We start from the raw sequence: 15,005 nt of genomic DNA, 5'->3' as shown, positions 1-15,005 counted from the left end.
CTTAAGTTAGCCAAATAGTAGATAAGTTTCCGTTTTCATCTAAAAATGTATTCTAACCCCTTAATACACTTACCATGGACAATGTGGGATGTTGATGCCCCCTTCCAAAATTTCCTACTGCAGTCTAAAACAGAAATATGAAACTTTATGGTACTAGAAGTTATGGCTAGAGGCATTGCTTTGTAAATACTATGGGCTTTAATAGATTCTATATTTCAAAATTATTATTCGGGGAATTTCCATCAGTAAATTCTATATTCACTGGAATATATTTCATATTTATTGCATCATTAATTACACAACCTAGTTAGAAAAGAACATCAGAATATTACACTTCATCTAATTACATTTCATAGATTCTTCTGTCCTTCTTCCTTATTGGGGTCATAATTCTATATATATTACCTTAATTATCATCATAAACTGAAACTGGATAAGGAAAAATCTAATGACTAAGTATACGGATTTGTAAAGCTAAGAGACTTATAAGGTATCTGATACTGGTACCCATTGCTTTCCAAAATAAAAATAATCAAAATAGCATGATGACCACTGAACTGAATTTAGTATTCTAAGGGCAGAATACAATGACAAGAGTGGAGAAATAGAGAACTCTGTATTACTGTGAGTAACACCCACAGTAGTAGGCTCAGAATTACGTAAGGAAACAAATCAATATTTCCTCCTCTCCTTGCTCTGATGCTGTGGACACACCAGTAAAGTCCAAATTTCTTTTTCAATGATTCCATTTCTTAGAGCCACCTTTTCCTCAGCTGATGAGTCATCTTCAGAACTTCATTCTAAATGCATTTATAGCGCTTTCTGCTGAGCCTTTCATTCGTGTCGTGTCAGAACATATAAAAGAAGTCACGGAGCCAGGTAAACGTCTATTTTAGGGGAATGGAGGAAAGAACAAGCTTCTTACTAATTGATTTGGATTTGCCACTTGTCATTTATGAGTCATGAAAACAAACAGGATAGCTTTGGCTCGCATTTCTTTTTCATCTTGAGTTTAACAAAGTTCTGAAGTAGTCTTGATGAAGAGGGTCCATCTTAATATCACAAAAATAGGAAGGGGTCAAATTTCTTTTATTGATGGTAGGGTAGGAAGCTCACTTTCAAAGCTTAAGCACGGTCAACACAGCCTTAGAAGACATTTTAGAAATTGAGACTTTCTCTTCAAAGATCTTCTTCCTCTGGGGTCCCTGAAACACACTGACCTTCAGCTGTCTTAATCTTGCTTGTTCTTGGTAGAAAACTAGAGTAGTCTTTCTGCTGTGAAGTAAACAGAGAGGTCAGAAATATATATATGGGAGGAAAATAATTTCCATAACAACAATAACAAAGTCAAGGATTTTCATATTTAAAAGGCAACAGAAAGTTACATCAGTTTAAGCAATGGTTATTCTAAGGTTTTAGAAGCTACACTTAGGGCTGAGAGCGCCCCCTGCTGGTATGTCAAGGTAGCCCTTTTCAGACCAACCCTAGGCACTGGAATGTTTCCAGGAAACACTTGAATCTGCCTCTCTTGTCTTTTCCCCTTCATATTTATTGCATCATTAATTAGAGCCATGTGACTTTCAACTTTTAACTTCACCCCAAATCTTTACTATACAATTTAGGAGGTTCTGATTGCTATAAACCTTTAATGAGTGAGAAATCAGCCTTCAATATTTATGAAATCTCAAAGACAGGGGCCATGGAGAATATGCTTTGGCCCCGGTGAAATAAATACTGGCACCTCAATGGCAGATCAGCTGAAATTTGTTTTCTATGAGGCCAAGTGGTTAAAGGAATAAACTTGGGTTTGGACCTTGGGTTTGAACATGGGCTCCATCATTTACCAACTGTGTGACCTTGGGCCAGTTACTTAACCTTCTTGTGTGTTTTCAGTTCTCTCAGCTATAAACCAAGGATAATAAGCCCTGGCCAGGTGCTCAGTTAGTTAGCGCATCGTCCGATATGCCAAAGTTGCAGGTTTGATCCCCGGTCAGAGCACATACAAGAATCAACCAATGAATGCATAAAAAAGTGGAACAACAAATCTTTCTTTCTCTCTCCTTCCCCCGCCTCTCTAAAATCAATCAATCAATTTTTAAAAACTAAGGATAATAATAAGAGTACCTGGGCTGTTACGATGACTAAATAGATTATATATGGAAAGTAATTATAACAGTGCCTGGCTCAGAATCAGCTCTATAGAAAGGTTTGCTATAATGTCTAATCATTATGCTATAGTCCTGAGAGTAATATACTATTGTATGCCAGCTATACTTTAATAAAAATTTATAAATAAATAAACAATAACAAGGAAGAAGAAAAGAGAAAGGTTTGCTAAAATAGGTTGGAATTCAGTATGGTGGGACACCAGGCCCCCTTCCCATGCTGGCCCTGCCCAGAGCCTGAAGGAGGTTTGGTTTGCCTGTTGGCACTGCTGTTCATCTGAGAGGATAACTGAATTAGCATCAATGTTGATCGCAGTTGTGCTGTGTGTGGTGTTGCCTATTGTTCTAGGACAGTGGCTCTCAAATCTGAACATGCATCAGACTGAATTGCAGGGTTTGCTAAACTCAGGTCGCTGGTCCCCAGGCCCAGGGTTTCAGGTCCAGCAGGTGTGGGGCCTGAGAATTGGAATTTCTAGTAAATACCCAAGGGATGCTGATGCCCCTGGTCCAGGGACCACACTTTGAGAACCACTATCCTAGAGCAATGGTTCCAGTCCTGGCTGTACATTAGACCATCTGAGAACTTTTAAAAATTCTGTTGCCAGGCCCCAGCCAGCCATCATTGGTTTTTACATATCCCCTGGTGATGCTGATGTGCAGCCAAGGCTGAGAACCATGGCTCTACACTGTTACTATGGTGCTGAAATGGATTACCCCGTACATTCTACAGTTAAAGGAATTGAAGCTTGGTGCAGCGTTTCCCACTGAAGTGCTTGTTATTCACTCTGATGCAGGGCCCCTACCCCAGATCTATTGCATCAATCTTTTGGGGTGAGCCCCAGGAGTCTTCACTTTAGTAAGTACCTCTGGAGCCCCTGTACACATTTTTTTTTTTTTTTTTGCATGGAGACACACAGTAAGTGGTGGAGTTCTCATCTCATGTCTCTGGTCTAAGCAGCCAGAAATCTATATATATAAAAGCCTAAGCGACTGTTATGACCAAATAACTGGAACGACCTGAATGACTGGCCGACTGGTCTCTATGACGTGCACTGACCACCAGGGGGCAAATATTCAACACAGGAGCTGCCCTTGGTGGTCAGTGTGCTCCCACAGCCAACCTCCCATGGCCCCTCCCCCCCACCCCTGGCAGCCGGCCAACCTCTGTGGCCCCTACACTCCCCCGACCCCCACCAGCCATCCCTGATCAGGACTGGGTGAGAAGCCCCGATCAGCCCCAATCGCCAGCCAGGCCAAGGGACCCCACCCGTGCACGAATTCATGCACCAGGCCTCTAGTTATTATAAAAGAGCAAAAGCTTTGCATTTCATCTGTTTTCAATTTTCTGGGCTTATTCACTCAAGAAAGGACCTTATATATTTATGAATACCATCCCTATATACTACGTATTTTTTAAAGTATGTTTTTATTGATTTCAGTGAGGAAGGGTGAGGGAGAGATAGAAATATCAATGAAGAGAGAGAATAATTGATTGTCTGCCTCCTGCACGTCCCCCACTGGAGATCGAGCCCTCAATCAGACATGGGAACCCAACTGTGACCTCCTGGTCCATAGGTCGACACTCAACCACTGAGCCAAGCTGGCCAAGCTATACTAAATATTTTTTATGTACATAGCAGACCATGTGACAGGAGTTGGACCAATAATAAATTCCATTCAAATGTTACAAAGAGGTCACCTTTATTTCATTCATCTACTGTAGGATTTGAACTTAGAAAGAAAGAGTTAGCAAAAGTAGTTACGGGCACAGCTCTGGAGTCAGATGCCTTCTTCTTTCCACCACTGATTACTGTGCAACCTGGGGCAAGTCATTTAATCTCTCTGATTTACAAGATGGTGGTGAGGATGAATGTGTTAATCCAGCGGTCGCCAACCAGTGGTCCATGGGCCACTGGTGGTCCATGAGGTCCGAAAGGTTGGCGACCACTGGTTTAAGGAAACCTTTGGAGCAGTGGTCGCCAACAATAAACAGGCTATACTTCTTGGCCTAACCTACATGGAAGAGCTTCTGAAAAGAAGAATTCTGGCTTATTATTAAAAGTAGAATGACTTTGGTTATTTAAAGGGGGAAAATGGCAGATTTATCAGATTTATAATGTATCAGTTACATAATTTTACTCACAGACCTGGCTTTGTTGAATGTGGTATTTTTTACTTTTGCCTTGTTCCGGAACTTCAATCTGCTAAAGAGATTAGGAAAATGTCGGTCAGTGCAGCCTGGAGAAGCAAGCACCCAAATAACCTATTTAACCAGCACATTCCCGCTTCCACCATAATCCTCTTAAAGGCCCCGAAGGCTGGCAGGCACACCTACTTGTTATCTGCAAATTCCCTCTTTATTTGCAAGTGTCTACGTGATACAGTAATTGAGTTGCCAAAAGTTAAGTGAAGCTTGATTTTTAACATTGGTAGTTGCCTATGGATATTGCGATTTAACACAGATTCTAAAGGGTCTTCACCCAAAATAAAATGAACTGCTAATTCTGAAATAATTCACGGAGCTCCAATCCATATGCTGAATCAAAGCCAAAGGGAGCTCTGATTAATCAAAAGGCACCATTAGTCAAGGGAAGAATCAGACTGAAGTTCAAGACACTTGAATCTACCTCAAGTTCGTAAGGTAAACTCAATGTAGCAGTCAGGGTCCGAGCAGAATACAGATGGCACCTTGGGGTGATTGAGGACAGTTTTCAAGAGGAACTATTTAATGGAGGTGTGGGCAGGATTAAAGTGAATCAATGGAGGGATGTTGGAGTCCCCAGGGACTAGGGTGTGGGGGTGATTCTTCCCCCCTCTAGGCCTGAAGGGACAATGAGAGCAGGTGGTACTGGAAGGGGAGTAGCAGACAGGAGAGGCCACCCACAGAAGCGTGACCTTTGTACAGGGCTGTGCCAATGGCGGAGATTCAGGAGGACAGAGTGGAGAAATAAATCCCCAATCTCACTTTTCTCCCACCCTCCACTCTCCCTGGGTTTCCCCAATGGTGAGCATGATCTAAGGTCGGAGATCAGAGGACAAGGTCACAGTACACAAAAGTCAGTCTCCAGAGCGTGGAAAGGTTGGAAGAGAGTGAAGAATGAACCTGGGAGGGTAAAGCCAGCGCCTGGGAGAAAGAGTTCTTAGGCTCATAGGAAAAGAGGAGAATTACTATGAAACAATGGTGTGCATGTCTCAGCTCATCACTCAGTAACTGTAATTGTCTCTTTACTAATTGCCTTTCTCCTCCAACAAATAAACTCCTTGATGCTAAATCCTCAGTTTCTAACCACTGCATGGCAAACACAGGCATTCAGAAAGGATAGGATGAGGGGTGATTTAATTAAGTTGTTTGTTATTGCTCATTATTCATGAGAGTATAGAGCAAGACATTTCCAATTAAGTGGGATAAATAACATTGACACCACAAAAGAACATTATTTGTTAACTATGGTTAACTTAATTTTGTTGTAAAATATATTGCTTTGAAATATGCATAGGACTTAGGTTAGTATGGTTAATAGAAAGTTCATATATTTGAGGCCTATTTCAGCAATTTAAAAAAATCAGTTATCAAGTTTCAGAAATGAGAAATTAATGCTCTGACGTTTTATGTGTTTTACTATTATGATTATTCTTTTACAACATTACATCATAGCTTGTAAATAATCTTGGGCAAAGAACTACAGAGTTGGGGGAAAACTCAGAATTGTTCTCTCTCCTAGTCTCATTCCCCTCCCCCTCCCTAGGTAAAAATAACTAAAGTAGAACCCACTACAGATGTGAAGCGATTTCTGATGTAATCTATTTCCTTGTTTCAATAAGGCTTTAAATATTTTACATCCTAGAAGGAATAAAGTTGAGGGGGGGGGAAGCTAATTCTTTTTCATAAGGCAGTATTCCTGCACTTTCTCCTTCATCAACAGAGTAGTTTCTATTAACAATCTAACCACTTACTCCGGCATCATTCTTCCCCCTGGCTCTCTAAAACTCGGTCCTCTGTATGTTCAGGCCCTTCTCACTGCCACTGCAACATGTCTGTACTTCTGTCTTCTGAACTGGATGAGCAATTCAAAGGCTGGCATTGCTGCGACATCAGACAGCGCCGCCCCTAGTGCATTACCACCTGCCAGGAACACACTTCAAAGCTCCCATCTGGGAGCCCGGCAGCCTTTTACATGGTCTGATCTTACCCAGGATGAAAGCGAAGTGGAGAGAAAAACAGTGCATATGTGATGGGAGTTTGGGAGGGGGTGAGAAGCATGAGGCAAGCAGGAAGCAGAAGGCCATCTTATTCTCTGCCATGTCTCAGAAAACCAATTCAGAGAGTCGGACGCACTTCAAAGTGAACAAACTAATAAGACAATCTATGGATTATTACAATTATGAAATGTGTTTCAGGATATTTTAAAAAGTTGATTTTGGAGAGAGAAAGGGAGAGATAGAGAGAAACATCCATCGGCTGCCTGCCACCCGTGCCATGACTGCGGATTTAACCCATAACCCAGGTATGTGTCCGACCAGGAATCGAACCAGCTACCTTTCGTGGGTGTATAGGATGATGCTCCAAACAACGGGGCCACATTGGCCAGGGCAATGTTTTTTATTTCTTTTTTTTAAAAAAAATATATATTTTTATTGATTTCAGAGAGGAAGTGAGAGGGAGAGAGAGATAGAAACATCAATGATGAGAGAGAATCATTGATTGGCTGCCTCCTGCACACCCCACACTGGGGATTGAGCCCACACTCGAGCATGTGCCCTGGTCGGGAATTGAACTGGGACCTCCTGGTTCTTAGGTTGATGCTCAACCAACCACTGAGCAATGCCAGCCGGGCCTGTTTTTAATTCAGAAAATTATTCATCAGTGTATTCCTGATACCGCTCATGTATTCAGATTATGGTTCAATACACAAAATTGAGAAACTCCTTAGGAATACCTCTACTGCATAAAACACATGTTTCCTTTTCTTGGTGTCTTTCATACATTTTATATTTGCTGGTAGCTTACTCCATTATCCATTCTGTCCTTCTTTCTTAGTAATGTGGGATGTGAGAAGGAATATATCTGTTGAGAAGGACTCCTTGCGATTAATTGGGCTCACAGTCATAATCAGAGTCTAGGAGTCATTGTTTACAGAAGCTAATACACATACTGCACATTAGGGAAAAGCCACAGACTGAGTCACCAAGTCTCCTGCGCTGCATTTTCTGCAGTCTGAGCCTACGCTTACGAAGGAGTTCCTGGAATCATATTTTGACCAATGAGCTGAGACCTGCCCTGTCCAATTGGAGCTGTGCAGCTATATCCTCATTTGCATCCTTAACAACCGATCAGAGAGGCTCCATAATAACCAATCTGTATGTACAGTTCTGGCCAATCAGAACAGTGCTATTTGGGCCAATCAAACTGTGCACATTTAGGTCCCTCATTTGCATAAAAATGAACCAACAGGGACCAGGACTGGCCTCCCCTTTGCTTTGGTGGAGAGCACTTTCAGTTTCCACTGGAACCTGCATTTCCTTAGTTTGCAAACTCTTCATCTAAATAAAGTTTCTCCTCTTTCTGCCCCCCAGATTGGGGAGTCCTGCTGGCGTTCGATTTGGTGGCAGGGACCTTGTGTTGACAGTAATAACACCTGAGAAACAACAACATACCCTACAAAACGACTAAATAACCCAGCTCCCTTGCACCCAGGTGTGGGCCTGAGGTGTGACTAACTCTTGGCCAATGAGCTGTAAGCAGAATTCTGTGGGGGACTTCTAAGATGAAGTCTTAAAGAGAAGAGATAGGTCCTTCTAGACTTGTTGCCTAGAATGTGGAGGTGATGACCGGAGCTCTAGCAGCCATCTTGAGCGTGAGGTGAAAGCCACTGAAGAAGGCCGAGCAGAAAGGTCTCTGGTGAAATCATGGAGCCACCGTATCAGCCTGGACTGCCTACCTCTGAGCCTCTTTTGGATGAGAGAGAAACAAACTTTTCTTTTGCTAATGATACTTGTTTGGGGTTTTTTTGTGATACGTAGCCAAACCTATTCCTAATATACTCTATTTTCAAATAAAATAATCCTTATAATTCTGTCCTAGCTAAAAGTAGCAAATATTAACAAAATTTCTTTAGGCATTAGTGTAATTGCATTTTTTAATTCCTTCTGGTTTGCAGTTAATACTGCCTTTAAGAGTTTAACATGACTTTTTTATTATTGACTATTGACATTTTTCTTTAGCACATTTGTTTGACTTAAAATTTTAATGGTCTCTTCATAAATGTTTCAAATCTACCTTTGAAAGCACTGCCTAAAGCTAACTAAGCCAATTAACTTTACATTGGCACTGCATTTTTTCTTTTCTCCTTTTTTCTTACTGGGACACAACAGTGCTGTTTAATATGCATCCAGGGACCATCTGCTTTATTCATGGGCTCATTTGGTTACAGTTTCCTCAGTTTATCTCTCCCTCCCCAGATTCTTCATGATTATCCAAATCTTGGAATCACCCTGGCACAGGTGGCTCAGTTGGTTGGAGCGTCCCAAGCATGTCAAACTTGGCCGGCCGGCAGGCCGCATGCCTCGTTTATTTGCCACCAAAAAGGTTTTGGTTCCATTCCCCTTCAGGGCACATACTTGGGTTTCCAGTTTGATCCCCTGTTGGGGCATGTATAGGTGGCAACCGATCGATGTTCCTTTCTCACATCAATATCTATCTCTCTTCCCTTCCTCTCTCTCTCTCTCTCTCTCACTCTCTCCAATCAATAAAAACATATCCTGGGGTGAGGATTTTTTTAAAATCTCGGAATCTATTCTGCCTTGCAAAATAGATGTCTCTGTATCCTGGTCTATATGAACCTTCTTTAGGCGATATGCATCAGTTTAAACTTTATGTGGCAGTGAATTTCACAGTCATACATTTATCATTTTTTATTTATTTTTTACTGCTGACACTATTATAGATGTCCCTCACTCTCCCCCCACCTCTTGGTTTGCCCCCCTCCATCATGTCCACAGGCCACCCCAGCAGTCATACATTTATATGGCTCCTTTAAGCCACAACATGACTTGTTCTCATCAATTGTACTTGGAGAGGAGGCCCAGAGTCAGCTGAAGTTCAAACAGCTAATCTGATTTTTCCCCACCAGGGTCCCATTCTTCCCAGGGATTTGTAGCTGACATTCCAGATTGAAATGTGGACTATCCCTACAACATCTTCTTAAAAACCCAATTTTCAAGAGGAAGGGTCTTAACGTGTCTTTTTAAGAACAAAAAAATAAAATAAGATAAAAAAGTCTATGGCAATAAAACTGGAGTATTTGGGTAAAGCAATATTAATACTGGCTAATATGCTGATTTTGTGATCAGCCATAGGGATAAACTGTACATTTCCATTTGTGTGTAGCTCTAAGGAATGTAGTGAGTGTGGTTGCTTTTTTTTTTTGAAAACTTTAAATAGATGACTACCTTCTCCTATTATTGAGCAAACTCTTTAGCTAGTCATTGTACAACTATTTCCTTGGCATCAAGTAGCTAACATTTTATTCAACTACACTTGAGGGCACTTGTCCCTTTTAATAGGACTACTTCAGTTAATTTTCTTTTTCTTCTTCTCCTTTTTACATACATAATAATTGGAGCCTAAAGGGTTCGATTTTATTACTCTTTTCAAAAGAGCATCCTTGATTCTTTTATTGCTTTGCTTTGCTGCTCCAGTACATTTTGAATTGTTTAAACACCAATAGGCAAGTACATTTTATTTTCCCTGGGAAAACATTTTCAACTTTGAAAGAGAAATAAAGGTAAAATGAAACTATTTTCTTAGAAAAAAATCTTCAGTCAAGAAAGAGCAAGATTAAACTGAAGGTGTCACCCATCCTCTTATGAAAGATTACATTGAAATGAAAACATTAGAAAACATTTCCAAATGCTCTCTGTTGTATTTTTAAAGGTCGGGGTGATATCCTGCAAAAGAATTGTCTTTTGTTTATAAATGTCAACCAGGCACTGGTATTTGTAAACACTTAAAAAAAATCAAACTATCCTGTCTTATTAGGGGCATCCTTATCTCATACTGTGACAAAACAAGTAGAAAAGCAACTCTATCTCAGGGAGCCTTTTTTCAGCCAGCCCTTTCAATGAGATGTGAGGCCTTTAATAAACTTGCAAAACAACGTTTAATTTCACATTGAGAAATATTATAGGCTTCAGAGCTTGTTTACTTGATGTCTTCTCCCGACTGCTACAGGCATTTTAACTTGGCGCAGGGGAAGTGTCAGGAGGCTGGGGTTCTTTCTAGGGACAAAACTGCAGAGCTCCTATAGGGTCATTGCTGCTGTGTCACAGGCCGCTCAAGACCCTGACTTTATCGTGTAGCTTTTATGGAGAAGGCAGAAAAACAGGATTCAGCGTCGAGCAGGGATGGGGACTGTCCGGCCTGCAATAAGGGCCATCAAATCATTTGGTCTGGCCCTGCCAAGGCGTTAAGGGTGAGTTCATTAAATGTTTGACCAAATATAGCAGGCTCATTTTTTAAGTGGATAATTTTGTATGGCCTGTGAATGATGATATAAATATCCAAATGGCCCTTGGCTGAAAAAAAAAGGTTCCCCACCCCTGGTGTAGAGGGTTAGAGAGCTCTCAGCCACCCAAGGATGATTCTTGTTGGAAAAACGGCTTGAATTCTTAAAGAATGAGCCCACCAGAAGGCAGAGGAGCTCACTGCTCAAGTCCTCTCTCCAGGCCCAGGGATCAGCCTTGTTTAGTGTCAGCAGATGGTTGGAACTTAAAGGGAAAAATACACACAGAGAAGAGCACTTACCATTTCGGGGTTCTCCGCAGCTCGCTTTGCCATCTTTTCTGAGATCATTTTTTTCAAGCAGCTGCTCAGCAAAAAAGCCTAAGAAACCCAGAAAGAGCTGAAACCGGTTTGGCTCAGTGGATAGAGTGTCGGCCTGCAGACTGAAAAGTCCCAGGTTCGATTCCAGGGGAGTGTGCAGGAGGCAGCTGATCGATGTTTCTCTCTCATCGATGTTTCTAACTCTCTCTCTCCCTTCCTCTCTGTAAAAAATCAATAAAATATATTTTTTAAAAAAAAGAAACCCAGAAAGAAAGGAGTCTCCCAGTGAAAGAGATCTTTCTCCTCTTCCTTCCCACCTCACACCACCCAGCAGGTTTTGAGCTCTGCCCTTCAAAAGTGCGAGTTTATGTTTCTTTCTTAACTTCCATGAATTTGCATAAGATGTAATTAACATGTAACAAAAAATTTTCTCAATAGTGGATCTATTTAGAGTACATTTTTTAAAAGACCGGCAAAAAAATGGCCAGGATCTCATTACTAATCATTTTCCCTCTTAAAACTTACCCCTCACATCCCATTTTTCCTATTACTTTGTAAGCATCTCGTGTTTTTACAATCAACAAATAGTAAAAACTACTTTTTATTGTAACCAAATGAGCTGAAGTTGGTCAATCTTATAGTTAACTGTATGCATAGCAGGAGGCATAAATAGCAACCTGTCTCTTTCAAAGAATACATTAGCACCTAATGGCTTTTACTGAACTAAAAAAAATTAGTTGTTTTTCTCCACTTCCTTATTTTTCTGGTATCTTTCATCATTCACTTTCAACACTGACACCTGTCCCCAGTGTCACCTGGGGCTTTGCTGTTGGCTTATCACGATTAGTCCAAGACACACGTTACATATCGTGTTGCACAAAAGCCGGGGTTTCCTGGTTACAGGCTCCTCACCCCTATTTGCCAAATGCAAGGTTCCTTGTGATTTTCCCACTTGCTCCTTTCCCACTAACCCTTTTTCTCTCTTGTCCTGCTCTCAGTTCTCTGCTTGCTCTCTTTTCTTTTGGTCCTACCAAGGTTTGAGACAGACGAAGCCCCAAGTTTGAGGTTATAGGGTCTTAGTATTAGTTTGTGCTCAAGGATGGTCACTCTACTTGGGGTGGGGGTTGGGGGGCTGATAGAGAGGAGGAAAAGAAAGAAAACTCAGGTTAGGGTAGCAGCCCCTGTAGAAAACTCTGGAAGGATAGTTCATAGAAATACTCAGAAGGAGAGTGGGCTCCTTAGAGGGAATAACCTGAAGTCCTGCAGGACTGTGGAGCATGATGGGAATTCATTTGATTTTAAAGGAGAGAAACGTGGGAAGAGGGAAGAAAGGCACTGCCACGAATAAGAAGACCATTCCTGGTTTTGGTAAGGACTAACCCTGTTTATCTGTGCACATGTGTAACCTACACAAAATCAGGGTGTGGAATGGCTCAACAGCACCCCCTGAGCTGATGCAGCCAGGAAGGATGCTTACCGGAGCCCCCCAGGTCCGGACCGATTCCATACTACTATACAACGTACATCGATATGTAGGTTAGGGCTCTGCTGTACACCAGGTGAGGTTTATTGCATATAAAGGGACTGAGCTTTTGTTTAAGGACTTAAAGGAGATTTGAACCAAAACCCTCATTTGTAGTTAGTTACAGGTTAAGGCACATGAGCCACATTTCTGCCTTTTGCAAAAGCAGTCCCTGGTGCACATCAATAAACCCACACTCCGAAGGAATAAGACCTCGCTAGGAGTCCTTTAAATGTTTATCACCCCTCTCTATAGCGGTTTAAGCTCATTTGCTACAGCCTAGATTAAAAGACCATAAAAATATTTAACTATTGCACTTAGCATTCTAGGGGAGGAAGCGTGGTTTCCCTACCAAAATCTCTCTCTGTCTCTCCCAGTGACTGCAAATCTTGCCTCAGCAAACATCCTATCTTTTCCCTAAGAATGTTTCATACTATTGAGTAGTTGCAACAGAGACCAAATGAACCTCAAAACCTAAAATATTTACCATCTGGCCCTTTGAGAAAAAGCTCACTGACCTCTGCTTTAAGCCACTGTTAGTCAGGGGTCAGGAACATCTGGTCTGCAGGCCGTCTGGCCCTGCCAAGGCATTAGAGGTGAGTTAATTAGATGTTTAACCAAATACAGCAGGCTAATTTTTAAGTTGATAATTTTGTATGGCCCGTGAATAACGTTATAAATATCCAAATGGTCCTTGGCAGGAAAAAAGGTTCCCCACCCCTGTATGGTAACTAAATTCATTTATAATTGACTAGAGGCCTGGTGCACGAAATTCATGCATGGGGTCGGGGGCGAGGGTGTCCTTCAGCCTGGCCTGCACCCTCTCCAATCTGGGACCCCTCAGGGATGTCCGACTGCTGGATCCTGCAGGATCTGGCCTAAACTGGCAGTTGGACATTCCTCTCACAATCCAGGACCACTGGTTCCTAACCGCTCGCCTGCCTGCTGGCCTGATTACCCCTAACTGCCTCTGCCTAACAGCCTGATTGCCCCTAACTACCTCTGCCTGCCGGCCTGATCGCCCCCAACTGCCCTCTCCTGCCAGCCTGATTGCACCCTAGCTGCTTTCTCCCCTGCCAGCCTGATTGTCCCTAACCGCCTCTGCCTCGGCCCTGCCACTGTGACTTTGTCCGGAAGGAAGTCGGACGTCTGGAAGATGTCTGGTCAACCCAGTCTAATTAGCATATTATCCTTTTATTAGTATAGATATGAAGGCTGTGTTGACTAGCAAAAGAAAACAAAATTTTTTAAAAAAGAGTGTTACAGCCCTAAAAGAGAGTGCGTAGCATACTCTGGTAATTAGCAAGGGTTAGGGTGATGTGCTGTGTCCACCCCAGCAAGTAAGAGGGCATCTCAGCACAGGTTTCTTGCTCCTCCCGAGAACTCACCTGTTTGGTGTAAAGGACGAACCACTGCCAGCGACTCTCCTCGCTGTACTGGAATCGGAGCTCCAGGTTCTGGTTGAGGGTTCGCTGGGGCCCATCCATATCCAGCAGAGTCCCCTACAGAGGAAAAGACATTATTTGATATTTGATAGAAGTTTAAGTGGCACAGGCTGCAAGGCAAGTGGGGGGTGAGAGAAGAGGCTTAGAGAGTAGGCAAGGGCAGATCCTCATTTGTTGTTATTCTCCCCGATTTTTGCTCTACAGCATCCATCCTTCTTTCTCCTAGTGATGGAGCCTCATATTCCCTTGGGAAAGCCATCTCTCATCCACTGTGGCTATGTAGATGGGACTATCAGGGAACGCTGCCTCCCTGAGGGGTGTCACGTGACCCAAACTCAGACCACTTGAACAAATACTCTCTGTGCCCCTCATTTAGTTCCACAGCAGAGCGACCAAGGAGGAGGCCCTGATAAAGAATCCCTAGGAACCCTAAGCTCCTGTGGCTCCTGACTTTCCTAAGCCTCCGTTTCATCCTTTCCTTTAAATCAGTGGGTTCCCGTATCCCTCCAAAAAGTCCCTTTTTCACTAGAGCCACAGTGTTGTTTTCTATTGCTTGCCACCTAACAACCCTAACTGTTCCAGGTTTTATAAGCTAAATTAAGGAGTCTGGACTTGATCGTCAGGGCAACAGGCATTTATTAAAAGATTTTAAAAGCTATGCAATAATACAATTATCTTTATATTGTAGAAATATTGGTCTGACAGCATCAATGTAAAAACTGAACTGGGAAACAGCTGTTTTCTGACGTTGAATGACAGACAACACAGAACTGTTAAGTGAGGGAGAATAATAACCAGTGAGGTGAGCCCTACAACTACCCAGCTTACTACCTGGAGGACTTTCCAGGAGGCGGCGTAAGGAGGGAGAACCCAAAGAGAGCCCAGAGGTCATGCTGAGTTGAGGAGAAGAGAGAGACATTTGAAGAAGTCCAGGTTAGCATTTGTGGGGCAGACGACCAAAGACAAGGGCTTTCTTTATACAGAGAAAAAGCTCCAGAGAGCTCATTTCAAATCTTTGGCTGAATAATGATAATGTGCATGTATGGGGTGTA

General features: G+C 42.3%; 1 protein-coding gene across 5 annotated transcripts in view; it reads right to left on the bottom strand.

Annotated features, from left to right (window-relative positions):
* Positions 1–201: 201 nt before the first annotated feature.
* Positions 202–15,005, bottom strand: part of SNX31 (sorting nexin 31) — a 41,462-nt gene continuing 26,658 nt past the window's right edge. For 3 of the 5 annotated variants that reach the window (XM_070391834.1, XM_070391839.1, XM_070391838.1), the window contains 4 exons: positions 13,897–14,010; positions 10,969–11,046; positions 4,313–4,369; positions 202–1,275 (listed from right to left, as the gene is read on the bottom strand). In XM_070391834.1, the coding sequence (XP_070247935.1) occupies positions 1,180–1,275; positions 4,313–4,369; positions 10,969–11,046; positions 13,897–14,010 (345 nt within the window). In that variant the 3' untranslated portion in view covers positions 202–1,179. The remainder of the gene's footprint in view (positions 1,276–4,312; positions 4,370–10,968; positions 11,047–13,896; positions 14,011–15,005) is intronic. The other 2 variants (XM_070391836.1, XM_070391837.1) reach the window with 2 other exon arrangements.

This window comes from Myotis yumanensis, unplaced genomic scaffold, assembly GCF_028538775.1.
Source record: "Myotis yumanensis isolate MYYU_CA2020_CCGP unplaced genomic scaffold, mMyoYum1.0.hap1 SCAF_15, whole genome shotgun sequence".
In the NCBI taxonomy this organism is placed as follows: domain Eukaryota; kingdom Metazoa; phylum Chordata; class Mammalia; order Chiroptera; family Vespertilionidae; genus Myotis; species Myotis yumanensis.
This window is presented reverse-complemented; position numbering and strand designations above follow the sequence as displayed.